This window comes from Phoca vitulina, unplaced genomic scaffold (genome assembly GCF_004348235.1).
Source record: "Phoca vitulina isolate PV1807 unplaced genomic scaffold, GSC_HSeal_1.0 scaffold13, whole genome shotgun sequence".
NCBI lineage: Eukaryota > Metazoa > Chordata > Mammalia > Carnivora > Phocidae > Phoca > Phoca vitulina.
In genome coordinates, this window is record NW_022589716.1 from 41,568,312 (window position 1) to 41,586,987 (window position 18,676).

Sequence of the window (18,676 nt, forward strand, 5' to 3'; positions counted from 1 at the left end):
GCTGGGGGAGCAGCAGGCAGAGGGAGAAGCAGGCTCCTTGCTGAGCAAGGAGCCCGATGTGGAGCTCGATCCCAGGACCCTGGGATCCAGGACCCATGACCTGAGCCAAAGGCAGCCACTTAACTGACTGAGCCACCCAGGTGTCCCTATTTTATTTTTTTAAAGATTTTATTTATTTGACACAGAGAGAGAGAGACAGAGACCACAAGCGGGGGAACAGCAGAGGGAGAAGCAGGCTCCCCGCTGAGCAGGGAGCCCAATGCAGGGCTTGATTCCAGGACCCCGAGACCATGACTTGAGCTGAAGGCAGTCGCTTAGCCCACTGAGCCACCCAGGCGCCCCTTTTCACTATTATTTTAAAGGGAAAGAGAGTTATATAGTTAAATTCTGAGATGACTGCTAGAGAGGGTTTAGAGAAATTGGTTCTTTCACATAATACTGGTAAAATCCTTTGGAAAGCAGTGGATGAAACAACCCCATCTCCAGCTTAAAAAAACAGACCCAAACAGAGGTCCCGAGGTAATGTTCGCTGAGCATCTGGTAAGTGCCAGGCACTGCTGCAAGTGCTTTGCTGTATTCATTTAATCCACACATCTCTGTCCTCTCAGAGAGATACTATTCTATCCCCATTTAGCATCAGGGCAACAAAGACGGAGATGAAGTCACCTACCTGAGATTTCCCAGTAAGTAGGTGAATATACTGCATACATACAACCGTTCACTGAGGCACTATTTATAATACTGAAACACTGGAAGCAGCCCAAACGTCGAACAGCAGAGGAATGGGTAAGTTACAATGGTACTCCCATACCCTACCATGGAACAGTGTGCAACCATTAAAAATTACAATAATCATACACAGCAAGATGGAAAATGATCATATAATAGTAAGAAACTAAGACACAAAAGTACAAGAAAACAACTTGGTATAAAAAGAGGAAAAATGAGACAAAAAGATTACATAAAAATGTTTTTGCTCTAATAAGTCCACATTTATTGTGGGCTTTTTGGGGAGTGTGTGCGCCTTTCGCTGTTATCTCGTTTAGTCCTAGCAAAGCCTCCTAAAGAAGGTATTAAGTATTCCCAATTTTATAGATGAGGAGATTGAGGTGCAAAGGTCCAGCCACCTCTGGGATCAAGGCAGTGACATTTTCAGTGACTAGTATTACTCTACTTTGCAGTTTTCCTTCATTTCCTTCACTTCTATAATGTTGGCATATTACTTCTAGCCTTTTTAAATAGATGCGTGGGGTGCACAGACGTGCTAACTTGGCAAATATGCATGGAGAGGAAGCTGGGTTAACTTTTAATCGTGTAAATCCTCAGGCTTTTATTTAGAGCCTATAAATGGATTCTATCAATCTTGGAAGGGATAAAATGTCATCCAACTCTGAAACCAACATGGCTGGCTCTGACGTGAAAGATCAGTTTGTATCACCATTGAGTTCTAAACATGTGTGTCATTTTTCTTCTTCTTGTACATTCAACAAGGAGTTTTTACATTTTAGATAGTAACGTTCTAAGAGTGGCTGTATTTTACCAAAATGTAAAAGCAAACTAATCCGAAGCCTCCCCCAAAGAGCATCTGCATGTCCTGATTAAAGGGCCTGGAAAATTCTCTGGACTCCCTGAGAACAAGGACTGGGGCTTATTCATCCCTGTATCTCCAGCTCCTTGTGCACTGCCTGGCACATGGAAGGTGCATCAATAATGTCTGCTGAATTGAATTTCTCCAACTGCTGTGCAGCCGAACTAGCTCAGCCACAGGGAACAGCAAGAAAATGGGCTTATTACCCATTTCTTCAGAACAAAATGAATAAAATTGTGGGCACAGCATGACCCAGCATTTTGATCATAAGAATCAATTTTTCTTACCTCCAGAGATGTTTGCAACAAAACACAGGGATTGAGAAAAACCGACTGCTGACTTTTATTTTATTTTATACCTCTACTGGTAAGTTTAACTCTTGACTGCTCAAGCCAGAAAACTGCCAGTCTAATAACAATGGGTGACCAAAAGGATTTCTCTTCGACTTTGAAATGAAGTAAACCCAGAGGCTTGTAAAGCATCTATAGTTGGCCCGCTCTGTGATTCCAGCATGCTGCCAATGGCCAAGGGCCTTATTATGAATGTAGGGATGTAAGGGGCTGCACTGTCCAGTGGAAAGGCCCTGGCTTTCAAGTCTGGCAGTGTCCCAGGGTGACTGGAGATTAACCCTTCTGAGTCAGTCTTCTTACCTGTAAAATGGCTGTAACCATCACACTGACTTCACAAGGTTATTTTTAGATTTAAATGAGTAAAGGCAGTAGTGAATGCTTTGTAAATAGTAAAGCAGATAGTACTGTTGCTATGATATGCATATGGGATGGGGAAAGGATAGGGGGTAGAGGAAGCCCTAAGTCTTTGAAAATAATAACTGGCTAACTTTTCCTCTCTTAAACTCCTTGCAATACTGCTGTTATTTCAGTTCAATAAATATTTGGGTGGCTAGTAAGTACCAGGAGCTGTGCCAGACATTGGAGATATAAAGATCTTTGCCCTACCTGAGGCAGGAAGTGCTATGAAAACAGATCATTTCAGTGTGGGTTACAGAAGTGGGTATTTCTTACGTGGTAGTGTTTTAAGAATAGTAGCCCAAACTGGATGTTGATATGGCAGAATAATATTCATTTTTAAAAAAGATTTATGTACTTATTTGAGAGAGAGAGAGAGAAAGTGCGCACCCCAGGGGGGAGGGGCAGAGGGACAGAAACTCAAGCCGACTCCATGCTGAGCTTGGAGCCTAATGCAGGGCTTGATCTCATGACCCTGAGATCATGACCTGAGCCAAAATCAAGAGTCAGATGCTCAACCAACTGAGCCATCTGGGTGCCCCAAATAATATTCATTTTTTTTAAAGATTTTATTTATTTATTTAAGAGAGAGAGAGAGAGCATGAGCAGGGGGAGGGACAGAAGGAGAGGGAGAAGCAGACTCCCTGCTGAGCAGGGAGCCTGACGTGGGACTCGATCCCAGGCCCCTGAGATCACATGACCTGAGCCAAAGGCAGACGCTTAACCAACTGAGCCACCCAGGTGGCCCTAATATTCATTTTTTAACAGCTTTTAAAAAAAGATATAATTCACATACCATATAATTCACCCATGTAAAATATACAATTTTTTTAGTATTTTTAGTATGTTAAAGGGTTATGCAACCATCTAATTTTAGCACATTTTGGCCTCCCAAAAAGAAACCCTGTACCCATTAGCAGGCACACTCTGTCTCCCTCCATCCTTCCATCCCTAGACAAAGACTAATCTACTTTCTGTATAGATTTTAGATTTTCCTATTCTGGATATTTTATATAAATGGAATTGTACAATAAGTGGTCTTTTATGACTTAGTTCATCATATTGCAGCATGTATCAATACTCATTCCTGTTTATGGCTAAATAATATTCTACTGGATGGATATACCACATTTTTTTAATGCATTCCTCATCTGCTAGACATTTGGGTTGTTTCCACTTTTTGGCTATTTATTATAACAAAGCTGTGATGAACATTTGTGTACAAGTTTTCGTATAGATATGTGTTCTCATTTCTCTTGAGTAGATACTTGAGAATAGAATTGCTGGACTAAATGGTAACTCTATGTTTAATATCTTCAGGAACGGCTGAACTCTTTTTCTGAAACAGCTGCACATTTTACAATCAATCCTATCAACAATGCATGAGAGTTTCAATTTCTCTGCATCCTTGTCAACACTTGTTCTTGTCTTTTTTATTATAGCCACTGTAGTGGGTATGAAGCACCATTTCTGGGGTTTTCACTGGCATTTCCCTAATGACTAATGATGTTGAGCACCTTTTTATGTGCTTACTTGCTATTTGTATACTTTCTTTGAAAACATGCCCATCAAATCTTTTGCCCATTTTAATATTGGGTTATTTGTCTTTTTATTGAATTCCAAGAATTCTTTATATATTCTGGTGTTATTCCTTATCAGATATACAATTTGTAAATCTCTTCTCCCAAGTTATTGGTTGCCTTTTCACCTTCTTGAGGGTATTGTTTGCAGCACAAAAGTTTAATTTTCAAACAGTTTTCCCATTTATCTATTTTTTTCTTTGTTGCTTGTGCTTTTGGTGTCTATCTAAGAAACCACTGCCTAACCCAAAGTCACTCTGCTAAGAGCTCTATAGTTTTAGCTCTTACATTTAACTCTTACATCCTTAATCCATTTTGGGTTAATTTTGTGCATAGTATGAGAAAAGGGCCCAAAGTCATTCTTCTGTATGTATATAAAACAATACTTATTTTAACATAGATGACTAGGACAGTATTTCTAGGAGGCAGTCTACCACACCATTCAAAATGCATTCCCCAAAATATCTCCAAGGCTGCAGAAAAGACACCATATCACACCACTTGCATGTGGAAGACAATGAGAGAAGAATAAATAGCTTTGGGGTGCCTGGGTGGCTCAGTCGGTTAAGCATCTGACTTCAGCTCAGGTCATGATCTCGGGATCCTGGGATAGAGCTGGGCATCAGGCTCCCGGCTCAGCAGGGAGTCTGCTTCTCCCTCTCCCTCTGCCCCTCCCCCCACATCTCTCTTTCTCTCTCTCTCTTTCTCAGATAAATAAAATCTTAAAAAAAAAGAATAGCTGATGTACGTGGTGATATAAATATGAATCACCTTTTCTTTTCCACACTTTAGCGAACACAAAATGGATGAGTGTAGAAAGGGATAGGGAGGAATCAGGTTGACAATATTGGTTCAGGAAGGAACCAATATTACAGTCATTCATCCATTCATTCATTCCATATTTACTGAGCACCTAGAATGTGTCAGGTACCACTCTAAGGACTGCGGTAGGAGTGAACAAAACAAGACAAACATTTCTGCCCTTTACATTCTAGTAGTGGAACAAAGAAAAACCAACCAACAAACAAATAAAATAACCAGAATTTCAGACAGTGCTATGGAGAGAACAAAGCAGAGAAAGATGACAGGACAGGGGTGGGGGGCAGCTAGGGAGGGAGGTGAGCCACCCAGGGACCTGGGGCCTGGGGAAAGCCTGTCCCAGGTACGGACCAGGAACGACACCCACCACCACAGACCCTTAGTAGAAGAGCAAAGGGTTCTAGAACCAGACCATCTGTGTTTGTTTGTTTATTTATTTATTTATTTATTTTTCAGACCACCTGTGTTTAAGTCCTAGCTTGGTACTCATAAGCTACCTGACCCAAGGCAAGTTACTTAGCTTCTCTGGGCTTCAGTATCCTCAAATGTAAAATGGAAGCAATAACAGTAGGTAGTTTATAAGATTCAGGCATTAAATGAGTTAATACATATAAAACACTTAGAACAATATCTGACACACATTAAGTAATCCATAAACATTAAGAATTATTGACAATTAATATCCCTTCTGGAGTACTACATTCTCAGAAATTAACCAGTGACTGAGCACAGAGTTCCAACTGAGCCTTCAGCAAAAGCTCAAGCTTGCCAAGCATAGAGAAATATGCTTCCAAATTACTGAAATAGTCAATCTCTAATACTCAAGTTATCCAATGACACCGCTTGCAAGGTTTCAAATGGTGCGACTCTGGTGGAATAAATCTTAAAAGCTCTCCAGAGAAATGGTTTCTTTACTGGCTTTTACTAGGATCCAGAAATGAGGATGTTTACTCACACTTCAGAGGGCTGGCACCCATTTCTAATTTTTTTTTCTCCAAGAATCACTCAACTGGCAACTTCCTCGCTTTGTCTGATTCCTAGAAGTAGCTGAGCTTGTGTTCAGACAATCTGGCGTTGAAAGAAACTCATTCTCTCTCTTACACAAGAGTGCTTGAAGGTGTTTTTCACTCCTCAAGGACAGGAAAGGGCCAAATGAATCCACCTGATCTAAGTGGATTCTAATGCCTGCTAATTTTTGTCAACATGTAACAAGTTTTGTAATTCTTATAACTGACAACAAAACTGCATTTTGGAGAACATGTCGGAGGAAGTTAGTGGCCCCCTCGACCCCCTTCCCCTACCAAACTAATTTCTCCAAAGTGATTCACAGCAGAGGCATTAATAAAACTATGATAAATGGAGCCAACCTGAGTGTCCGTCTATCACTGAATGAGCAAATAATGGTGTCTCAACCTAAGAAAAACCTGTGTGGCCAGGAATAATATGTTAACGGTAATAAATAATACCAATCATTTTCTAAGCACCAACTATCAATGAGGTATGATGTTAGGGACTTTCATCTATATTATCTCATTGAAATCCTTATTACAAGACAGTTATTCTGTTTTACAGGTAAGAAGATGGGCTTCAGAATGTTCAAGCACGTCTAGAAAGCCGGTATTCAAACTCAGGTCTGACTGTGGTCTTTCCCTTTCTTTTGTTTATTACATCAAGTGGCTGTGTGAGTACAAACACGTATCTAAAATAACAACGAATAGCACTTATTGAGCATTTACTATGTGCCAGCCACTGTGTTAAGAACTTTGCATGTATCATTTAATTTAATCCATATAAAACCCTTCTTTAGAGATGAAGAAACTGAATCACAAGGAGCTAAGAAACTTGCCTGAAGGCAAAAAATTAAGAGTGCAGCCAGGTTTTGAACCCAGACCTCTGACTCTAGAGCCCCAGCTTTTAAACACTTCCCTAATTCTGCCTTCCATGAAATAATATAATGTTTAAAAAAAAAAAAAAATAGCAGCAAGGTACAAAATAAGATACTTAATTTAAGAAGTTAAGGGTTGAATGTCAATTCTGCTCACAAGAATTTGTGCATTTCGCCGAGGTGCTACTCTGGTTCCGCTCTGTCTATCCAGCCAACAAAGATGGACAGCGTGCCTCTTTGTGCCACAGAACTGCTCCAGAGGCCAAGGGTGCGAGGCGGGCCAGACACGGGTACAGCCTAACTAGACTCCTCTCCACCAGACGGCTCTCATGTGGGCTCTCCTCGTGGGTCCTTACCCACTGGTGCTCAGTTCAAATGTCACCTCCCACCGAAGCCCTCCCTGGTTACACTAACATAAGCCACGTTCGTCTTCCTCCCGTTTGAACGCTGCCACAAGTCTGCTGTCTGACTTTTCAACTGGAATGAAAGCCCCACAATGGCAGGGATGATGCCTGCCTGATTTACCTCCTTCATCCACAGAGGTTAAAGAGTGCTTGGCATAGGAGACGCTCGTCCTTATTTGCTCAGTGAGTAAGACTTTTCCCTGTTTTTAGTCTCCCTCCCTCCTGCACAGTGCTGGCAAGATGATCTTTCTACAGCAACAAATCTCACGCCATCTCGCAATGCTTGAAACCTCCCGTGGCTCCTACTTGTGTATGGGATGTCAAATTCCAGTCTCATTTAACTTTGTATTCAATGCCTTGTCTGGCCTGGCCAGGGCCTAACCTCTTGTCCAAAATACCTGAGAGGCAGTGAAATTAAATGGTGAAGAGCATGGGCTATAATTCCAGCTCCACCACCCACGAACCCACCAGACAGATTTGGGCCTCCGTTTTCCCATCTTAAAATGGGGCAATAAATCAGCATGCAAATCAAAGGAGGACTGCGAGGATTAAACTAGTTATTAGATCAAAAGTATTGAGAGCACGTAACAATAAGTACTATTTTCTCCTGCCATGAGCCATGGACCTCAGTCACATCAATCTATTCCTGATTCCCTAAACAAGCCGTGTTCTTTCACACTCCCTGTCTTTTCTATACGTGTTGTTTTTTAAGTCTATCATTGACTCACTATGACTGCATGTTTATTAATGTGAAGTTCTTTAGAGCAGAAATTATAGCTTTAATTCTTCATGAGGTATGGGACGCTGATTCATTTGATAAATGTTAAACCAGGATCATTATGTAAAATTAGTCATTTTAATGGTTTGTACTTACATGAGAAAGGTCAAGGTGACCCTTTAAAGCTCATTGGTTTTCCTTTTCTGTTTACTTAAATGCTGACTTCTAAGAATAACTGAAGGATTAGAAAGCTTTCTCCTCCCCAATTTTGCAGGCTCTCATCTTCCACCTACTCCTTTCTCACCATCATTTACAACAATGTCATCAATACCGACCCCAAGGCAGTCAAAATGATCCTTAAATACTATATAAAACGTAAGGGGTTATTATTACTACTAGTAATACAGACAGATCTTGCCTCTGCTAGTAACTACTGGCAGGAACTTGTCTAATAACATGGAGAGATGCTGTTTCCTGTCTCCCCAGCCCTACCCCCTTCCAGGGAGAAATGCTAACCTACGCAGGTTAAGAGCAACGTATTATCTCTCGAGTGGAAAATAAATGTCAAAGTTGTAAATAAAAATGAGATTGGTGGGTAATTTGTAGTTTAGAATATTCTGGGGGCTTGGGAGGTTTGGCGACAGGGTAGAATCCAATCAGTTCAAGGATAATGGGTTCTCAGAAGTCTAGGAAAGAGAGGAGGAAAGGCTTGCCTTTCAACACATGGCCTGGGGCGGGTCTCATACCTATGAAAGGCATCTACCTGCAGGGCCTACATCCTTCCCTATCCTCACTATTCTACTCTAATTTCATTATATTACGGAGTAGGTAACCATTAATTACACAGTGTTCTGGCTTAGGAGCAGCATATAATGTTGTCTTAGTGGAAAAATATGTTCCCAGTTCTAAACAACTGGCATATAGAATGCTTTTTGGAAAGTGTCTCATTCATAAACTAGGGACTGCACAGAGTTGGAATCAGTTCCCCGTGGAGAGGATGTGCCAAGGGTCGTGTCCTAAGTTTTGCAGTATAAAGAAGCCAACCTCAGTGAAATGAGTAATGTAGGATCCTTGGCCAAATTCTCAGATCCAAGTCTGGGTTGAGCAATAAATAATATAATGGCAAGGGAGCAAGAGGAGACGAGATGAGAAATGGGAGAAACTGGAAGCTGAGAAAGCCGGAATCAGGCGCAGCAAGGATAGGACCTGCCTCTTAGGAAGCAACTCTCCCAGTCTGCCCTTCTCCCAGCAGCGCGGGGTGGACTCCTTGCCACCATTAGATCTGAACTCAGACAGCACCACTTTAGAGGGCCCTCCCTGCCTATCCAAGGTAGAGGTGGCCCTCCTCAGGATTTCTTTTCTTTTCTTCATTGCACTTACTGCTCTCTGAAATGACCTTTCTGCTTCCCGACTGTCTGCCTCTGCCTAAGGGAACATGAACCCACAAGGAGTCTTACTCGTGTCAGGCTGAGCAGTGTACACCCGGGGCCTAGCGCAGCGTGTGGCACATGGAAGGCACGCGGGAAATACCTGTTCAACAGTCGTGTGAGGATTCAACGACGGAACCAATGATTGATTTATCTATAGATCTATCCTACCACCTTATCTACTTACCCACCCACCTACTGTGTCTGGTACAGCACTACTACACAGCAGCCCTTCATAACAATTATAAAAGAAGCAAAACAGACAATGATACCGCTATGAGTCAGCAAGCACTTACTGAACACTTTGTACATGTCTCACAGTATAGGAGAAACCAGGAGTATAAAACACAGCCCTCCCAGGAGGCAAAGCAAAAGTCAGCTAAAGATTGATAGCAGCTTGCATGCTAACTTGAAGTCTACTAAAAGGTAAAGGCAGTTATGCCATTCGAGAAACTTCTTTAGTCAATGTTCAGAATTCATAGGAACTCCTAGAAGCCACCTGACACTACGCTGATGTCGATCACTGGGGAGGAAATGGAGGAGTGGCAGTGGTGTGGGCAAAGTAGAAATTGGCTCTGCATCATTCTCCCACAAAGTTAACCCTTCATAAAAGGTTTTGGGTCCATCTTTTTTCACAGGGGAGCAAGGGGAGGGAATCACCCTAATAGGGTGACCCACTTTCCCCACACATTGCACGCAGGCCCATTCATTCCGGTACCTAGCCACAGCAGCCTCTGCCCCCCACCCCCCCACTTCCTGTTGAAAGGCAGGGATGCTGCCATGTGGAGCTGGAAGCGACCAAGACCGAGGTTACGTCACTTCCTTTCTCTCCAGTGTTGCGACCGCAGCTGTAGTCCTGCTAGCTGCATTTTGGGAAAAAGCCTGGAGAACAAGGCCTTTATGGTCTCCTTCAGCATTATATTTCCATGAAATCTTATCTGTACATGGATTCAGAAAATGAGTAAACTCTTTTGCAATGTTTTCAGCATAGAGTTCTTTGACTCACACTTAAAAGTTGGGAAAGAAGACATTTATTTAAGACCGTGGTTTCAAACTGTTTTTTAAGTAGCAGGCTACTTTTTTGTAAATAAAATTTTACATGGATCCTTAATACATTAAACAGGAAGGATGAGGGGCTAGGGGCTCTATCTTCTCAGCTTTCCCCTCTCCCTTTGAAGGGGCCCCACATCTCTGAGGAACACACTGGTTTAAGAAGAGAGGGAAAGGAAGTTAAGATTTAGATAAATAAACTAATGAATGGGGAAGAAGGGAAAGCTTTTCCTTAATGGGCAAGGAGAGGTGAACTTGGAAAGTCGCCACTTTGTAACCATCGTAGTAAAGACTGGTTGGAGCAAGAATCATCAATTAATGCTCGATCTAAGAAGGAAAGTTTGATAAGAAGCAGGGGATTTGCTTCATTTTCAAATGTCTCACCATTGATTGCTTAGAAGAGGCAAAACTCTGCTTATCAGGCACACACATCACTGGTCTGAGACTACAAAATGTGAATGTCATGTAAGACAAAGAAAGGCTAAGGAAGTGTTCCACATTAAAAGATAGAAGAGACAGGGCATCTTAATAAATATGATCCTTGACTAGACTGTGTACTTGAAGGGAAAAGAACATCACTGGGACTACTGACAACATATGGACTATGGATCATCAATCTGATAAAAGTACTGTATCGGGATGCCTGGGTGGCTCAGTTGGTTAAGCGGCTGCCTTCGGCCCAGGTCATGATCCCAGGGTCCTGGGATCGAGTCCCACATGGGGCTCCTTGTTCAGCTGGGAACCTGCTTCTCCTTCTATCTCCTTCTGCTTGTGCTCTCTCTGTCAAATAAATAAAATCTTAAAAAAAAAAAAAAAGTACTGTATCAGTGTGAAATTTCCTGAATTTGGTAACTGTGCTGTGGTTATGGAAGAGAATGTCCTTGTTCTTGGGGAACATATATTGGAAATATGTGGCCTGAAGGGGACAGGATTATGTGTGAGCTACTCTCAAATAGTTCAGAAAAATAAAATACATAATACAGTATTTACAGGTACAGAGAGGGCAGTGGTTTTCTAAGTGGGATCCCTGGAGAAGCACTGGCATCATCCACTTGCTAGAAACACAAATTCTTAGGCTCCACCCCGGACCTGCCAAAGCAGCTGTGTGGGGGTGTGCACAGTACCTCCAGGGGATTCTGATGCACACTCAAGTTGGAAAATCACCGGGACAAAGAGGATGATAACACAAATGTGGTGAAACATTAAAACTGGCAAAGTCAGGGAAAGGGCATATGAGAATTTTTTGTATTATTAAAACTTTTCTGTCAGTTTGAAATTGTTTCAAAATGAAAATGAATAGTAACAACAAGACTATCCTGGGGTGATCTACATACAGATGTGGACAGAAAGAGCCCTTGGAGGCAAGGAGGCAGATCATGGGGTTCTTGCAGTCACCTGCACAGGAAGTGGTGGGATCCAGGAGCAGGGGGGCCGCAGCTCCAGTGTAGAGTGAGGAGCAGGATGTTTGTTTGCATGTTCTTCAAATAACATATCTCCTTCCTGCAGAAAACGTGAGCCCAAATCTACTAACCTGAATAAGAGAGTCCGGCGATCTCTATAAAGAGGTCTTCTTCAGAAAAGCTTTCGGGGAGCATGAGGAAAGCTGTGGTCACAGCACTCTTCAGATTTTTATCGAGGGCTGACCTAAGAGCAACATTCTCATTCATTGCTATGATTTTTACCTGCAAAAAAGCAGAACATTTAGAAGAAAAATGTCAAAGTGGACTATTGGTCAAGCTATGGGTTTACACATGCACTGGAACTATCCCAAACTCTTAGCCCTGAAGATCTTGGAATATTAGGCCAGTAGACATGAAATAATTATTATTCTAATAAGCAATCCCAAGGGTTTGTGTTTTATGCCAGAATTAAAGATATCATGATACAGGAAAGAAAACAAAATAAATATTTCTCTTAAATGAGGAAATTCTCCATGGGTTTTAAAAAAGAAGTTAGTATAAATGAAATAAACATCCTTTGGGAAATTTTGTATTTTTAAATTTTATAATCTCATTGTTATTTACTTAATTTTATGGTAGACAAAGGCATTCTACTTCTTTATTTAGAACTCACCTTTGTCCTTATCCATATATAACCTAAGCACTTCATGCTTTATTTTGAACTGATTTTGAACCTGACTAAGGAAAAAAGGAAAGGAAATTAGCTACAGTAGAAACAGTATGGGTTTGGGGGTAGGTATGGGCTCAGGTCTAGGTATTTACTAGCTGTGTGAAATTGGGCAAATTACTTAACTTCTCTGAACTTAAGTCCTCATCTATAAAATGGCGATAAATGTGCATCAAAGAATTGTTACAAAGTTTGAATCAAATAATAAATGTAAAGCACCTAATGTACTAGTGAATGCCTTGATCAATAAAAAAGGATTTTTCTCCTGAATACACAGCAGAAGGTACTCTCTTTGACTTTCCTCAAATCCATTAAAATACAAATTGCTCAGTCTGTTCTGAGACTCTCTGTTTTGAAGACTGCACTGTAGTTAAGAAAATGTGTTCAAGACCCAGCTCCATCTCTTACTAGCTCTGTGACTATGGCCATAATTCCTTATCAGTAAAATGGGGTTAATAACAGAATCAAATTGATAAGGTTGTTGGTTAGTGAACTTCCTTCTGTGTCTTTGGGCGCAATACAAGCTTCCTGGGCCAGAGATTCTCACCTTTAGCAAGCACCACAATCACTTGGGAGAGCTTGTTAAAATGCATATTATTAGGCCCATCCCCCAGTATTTCTGACTAGGAGACCTGAGTCAGGCCTGAAAATGTACATTTCTAACAAGTTCCCAGGCAGTCCAGGAACCACATTTTGAGAACCACGGCTCTCAGGTATATATTTAGAAGCAGAAACGCCAAATGGCTCTTCAAAGTGGCTGGGCCAATTTACACTCCCGGTATAATCTTTTTAAACCATCAGGCTTAATCAGGCTTTAAATCAGTCAGGCCACTTCTGACTGATTGTCTATAAACAAGGAAAGAGTCTACAAATCCCTAAAAAGGACCCTCACCTATCTGAAATGTATCCACCTTCTGTAAACCATTTAGTGCTGTCACCAAATCTTCCCCAGTTCTAGAAAACAGGGCTTAAGTTGCCTTTTATCTGTCAAATAAAGATGATTTCTGAGAAAAATTAAGATGGCACTAAAAGACATATACTATCAAAAAAAAAAAAAGGCATACACTATCAGAAACTAAATTAGAATTTTACTAGACAGCAAGGAGAAAGGCTGATGTATGTCTCAAAGTAGTTTCTTCTTTTTTTAATTGCCAAAAATGACAGTATAAAACATAACTATTTTATTAACTTAAGAGTCTAACTTCTATCTTCTTTTGTCCCTACTTTTTTTCTAAGGGAATATTTATAATACCCAAACCTCTCATATGGTAGGTAAGCCACTTTATTCAATACTACCAACTCCTCCCTTGTAATTACAGCACTTAATAGCCCTTAATTAAGCCTTTCAGCACTTGGGTGAGTTTAGCATTACTGCAATCATCTGCAGAAAGGAAAACGAAGGTGCAGTCCAGTAGCATGACTTGCCCAATGTTGCATAATGAGTTGATGGCAAAAATCAGGGTAACACCCTTATACTTGGCAGATCCAGCTCTAAATTTTTTGAATTATTCTCATGCATTCAGTTAGGTATCTGTTCTGGTTAACTTTTTTGTTATTGTTGTTCTGGTTAACTTCTTATCTTGAAAGATGATTAAAAGAAATGTGAAGTTCCTATATAACTCCTATGTTCATTCCTTGAATAACTTTCCCAAACTTTGTATTCCATATAGAATCACAGATCTAGGAGGGCAAGCTTCTCATCTTACCAATGGGGAAACTGAGGCCCAGAGGGTTAAAAGATCTTCCTTTGAGAAGTAGTGGCATACCAGTAGTAGGTCCCTGATTTACCCAGAGCTCTTTCTACCACTCTACGAAGTCTGTTCACTTCCAAATTCCTGTTCTTCATCCTCAACCAGGTCCTGCTCAATAATTCTTCGTCCTCTCTCTTTTTGGTGGCTTTTACAGAAACTCAGTTAAAACAGAAGTTATTCTGAGATGCTAACAAATGAGAGTAAGTTTGGGGAAATTTTCTTATTTAAAGCAATACACTTATTCTCCCAGAAAGTCATTCTATTTCGGTTGTAAAAAAGCAGTCTGTTTGCTATTTAAGGTTAAGAGAGTAAAAATAAAAGCATCCTTACTCAAAGGAAAAATGTCAATTCAGAAGACTGCAACTGTGCTGATCTGGCTCTCCAGTGTAAGGTGACCTAGGCACTTGTCTCGGCAGCACTGTTATTTGTGGTTCAGAGTGAAAAGCCAGTGAACTCTTGGGACACTGCCAGAGAGGCCTGGGAAAAAAAGAAAGTCCTCAGATTTGTGAATAGCTGTTTGTATCTGACTGGGAATGCCCCAACCTGAATCGCATAAATAGCATTAACACTGCCAAGGGGAAAATCGTTACTGGAGAGAGGAAGGGGTAAAGCTTGAAGGGACTTTCAACTTGAGAGATTTGTGAGTACCTTTCAAGATAGAAAAAAAAGAGTCACACGTGGTCTCCTCTATAATACAGTCACATGGAGACAGTCCTTGAATTGCAAACAGTGAAGTTATAGTCACAAAGAACAAGGCCCTACCTAGCCTTCAAACACTCAACCAGTAACCAAATGGCACTTCCCATAGAAGTTTTCCATTCCAAATGGCCAGAAAAGTTAATTTTTCTAAATGGTCACTGCTTAAGGACCAAGAAGAAACACTGAACATTCGGGGCGCCTGGGTGGCTCAGGTGTTAGGCGTCTGCCTTCGGCTCGGGTCATGATCCCAGGGTTCTGGGATCGAGTCCCGCGTCGGGCTCCCTGCTCCGCGGGAAGCCTGCTTCTCCCTGTCCCACTCCCCCTGCTTGTGTTCCCTCTCTCACTGTGTCTCTCTCTGTCAAATAAATAAATAAAATCTTTAAAAAAAAAAAAAAAAAGAAACACTGAACATTCGAGTTGGATGAAACCTTACCATCTACCTGTTGGACTGTGGGTTCTTCCAGGGCCAGCAATGTGGTGTTATTTTTTTATTCTTTTAGTATCCACAGAGAAGAAACTTGTCTCTTGAATAAGTAAATTAATGGCTCAAATTTTGCATTTCAAAGGCTAGGGGCACAAACATTTTGCTCACAGTCAGGCAGAGCCAAGACCAGTAAGTCAGGTCTTCCAGCTCTCTTTCAGGGATCTATAATACCACTGGGATTTTTCTAGCCACAAAAAGTAAATCAATGAAGTTACTATATGATAATAATTGCAAAACTGTGAATATACTAAAAACCACTGTACACTTTAAATGGTTGAATTGTATGATATATGAATTCTATCTCAATAATTTATGTTATAAAAAAGCTATATTACTAGCAAATAAAAGAGAAAAAATATTGGAATGAACACATTAAAATAAATTAAAATCCTCTTAACAAGGTAGCAAAATACTACTGTATGTCAATGAGAATGCTTTAAAAATTCAAGCCAAATTATCTATACACTAAAAACAACATGAAATACAAAAATCCAGACTTATGTTAAATAAATTAAGAAATGACTATTAATATTACTTTAGGGTTCTTTTGACTTAAAAAAGAACTGGCCACAAGATTCTATTAACTACTTTAAATTTCATGGCTCTTTTCTTGAAAAATGACTTGGTAAGTGACTCAGAAACTTAAAGCTGCATTAGAAATAAAAATGACTTATCTAACCTCAATTACGGGGGACGTTAATGGTAAAGTATGACAGAAATTTAATTTACACTCAATTTTTTTCCAGAAAGTCCATCTTTTTAAGCAAGGTACTCCTTTATATTTTGAAAATATTATTAATAAACTTTATTTTTTTAGAGCAGTTTTAGAGTCACAGCAAAACTGACTGGAAAATACAGAGAGTTCCCATACACCCTCTGTATATTCCTTTTAAAGACTTGAATTGAGAACTTCTGTTCTATTTGCAATATGGAAGACAATTTTAGAGCTTTAGACAATATAATTTAAAATACCTCCTTCTTTTAAAATATATAAAAACAGAGAATTTGTACTCATATTCTCACAATTCTAAGACCTTCACCTATTTTTTTTTTTTTTTTGTCCACAAGGCTACCAACCCTGTCTTTTCATCAGATTTGCTCACGTTTGATTACTATTTGCTGCCATCTAGCGGTAAAAATAACTGGTTTAAAAAGATCATTACCACTGACAATTCTCTGATTAGCAGTGATTTCCATGTGACAGGGAAAATGCTAATGGTGAAAGAGTTAATTCACCCATTTATAATTTTTTACCATGTGTTATGCTCAACACTTTCAAATGAGTCTTAAGATAGCCTAATTTTCTTGAGTTATTAGTTTAGTAAGCTTGAAGAACAGTCATTGTTCTCAATAACATTTTCTTTCCCAAGTTAGCTGAGAAATGCAGTTTTTATCAAGATGACTGTAGCAGCTACTACTGGTCTTGAATTGCTGTTTTTATTTTATCAGGATATGTGACATTTAGATGAAATCTGAGGTCATTTCCAGTGCTAAATTCTGAGATTTCATGGCGTTTCATTTTCTAAAGCTTATTTAAAAGAAAAAAATTGAAATATTCCAAGCACAAAGCATAGTACAGAGAATAATACAACATTTTCACATTCAAAATCTCATTTTATCTCAAAATAACTCTGAGATAGGCAAGGACAAAGAGAAAGGAATTGATCATTTTCTGAGTATCTACTAAGTGCTAGGCATTTTAGATCTAGGCATTTCCCAAATGCCTTTTAAGGTTGATGTCGTCAGCCTAATCCACAGAGAAGGATGTCCCAAGGCTCAGGGAAATTAAGTCACTGGTGCAGGGTAACATAGCTGGGGAGTGTCATAGCTGGGACCCAAACCCTACATCTGATCCTAAAACACCCCTGTTCTTTCCGGCTTTATCATTCTGCTTCCACTTGTCAACACCTTTGTGAGGGCAAGTACTGTATTGTTACTCCATCCTACAGATAAATTAACTGAGGTTCAAAAAGATAAAACAAGTTTCCTAAATTCACATAAACAGCTAACAAGTGGCAGGAATGAATAAGACCTAAGGCTTCTAATTCCGCTTTCATTACTATTCCCATTAAGCTACATATTTTGTAAATTTATTTTATTTTATTTTTAAATCTTTTTATGTTTTTAAGTCATCTCTAATTACATCATGGGGCTTGAACTCACAACCCCGAGATCGAGAGTTGCACATTCCACTGACTGAGCCAGCCAGGTGCCCCCATATTTTATAAACTAAAAAAAAAGAAAAAAGAAAGAAAAAAATTTGGAAGGAAAATTAATATTTACAAATTTTCAATTATTTCTATTCATTCAATTATTTTACTAATTATCCAGCTTTACTGGATTATCTTTATCCAGCTTAGAAATGAGAAATTCATCTACATAAATATGAAATTATTTCAGTAAGCCTATTGTTTCTGGACTTAATAAAAAATGTTTTACTGGGGTGCCTGAGTGGCTCAGTCAGCTGAGTGGCCAACTCTTGATTCTGGCTCAGGTCATGATCTCAAGGTCCCGGGATAGAGCCTCAAGTCAGGCTCCACACTCAGTGGGAAGTCTGCTCCAGAATTCTCTGCCTCTCCCTCTGCCCCCTTCCCGCTTGCACACACATGCGCACACACATTCTCTCTCAAATAAATCTTTAAAAAAATGTTTTTACTGAAGTAAAAATTACATAGTGAAATGCACAAATCTAAAGGGTACAGCTTGACAAATTTTTATATATGGACATACCCATATACCTATTGCTCCGATCAAGTGTTTCTGGATGTTTTAATGAGCTACACCATTAAATTCTAAGTCCAGAAGCAAGGCAAGAGAACTGTGACCACCCGTGTATATTAATAGAGATTTGGGTGGGGGGAGGGGCAGAGGAGAGGGAGAGAGAATCTTAAGCGGCTCCACACCCAGCACAGAGCCTGAGGCAGGGCTCGATCTCACGACCCTGAGATCATGACCTGAGCTGAAATTAAGAGTTGGATGCTTAACCGACTGAGCCACCCACGTGCTGCTCAACAGAGATTTTTATGACACAACCAAGTGAGGTAAGCTTGTATAAATCTCTAATTTTTTGCCATAACTGACAAAAAGGGGAGCAGCAGAATCACTCTTATGGGAGACATTTGAGAACAATCCATGTACCCTGTTTTGGGGCCTGAGACCCTCTAACAGCACAAAGAAAATTGTTCCTTGCTGTGAGATTAGCAACTGTTACTATTTCGCATGGTTCTTAAACTATGAAGACTCCTTCATAGAAAATAGGCTATATATATCTGCAAAAAAAAAGAAACATAATATGCAAATACAATGTCAAAAGTTCAAGTCCTGGGGCGCCTGGGTGGCTCAGTCGTTAAGTGTCTGCCTTCGGCTCAGGTCATGATCCCAGGGTCCTGGGATCAATC

General features: G+C 40.2%; 1 protein-coding gene across 2 annotated transcripts in view; it reads right to left on the bottom strand.

The window, feature by feature from the left end:
* The window catches only part of TAMM41 (TAM41 mitochondrial translocator assembly and maintenance homolog), a 56,397-nt gene that overhangs the window by 31,240 nt on the left and 6,481 nt on the right, over positions 1-18,676 (bottom strand). For both annotated transcript variants that reach the window (XR_004300399.1, XM_032411946.1), the window contains one exon: positions 11,749-11,899. Coding sequence is in view for 1 of the 2 variants with exons in the window: in XM_032411946.1 (XP_032267837.1) it covers positions 11,749-11,899 (151 nt within the window). In the remaining variant the exon portion in view is untranslated. The remainder of the gene's footprint in view (positions 1-11,748; positions 11,900-18,676) is intronic.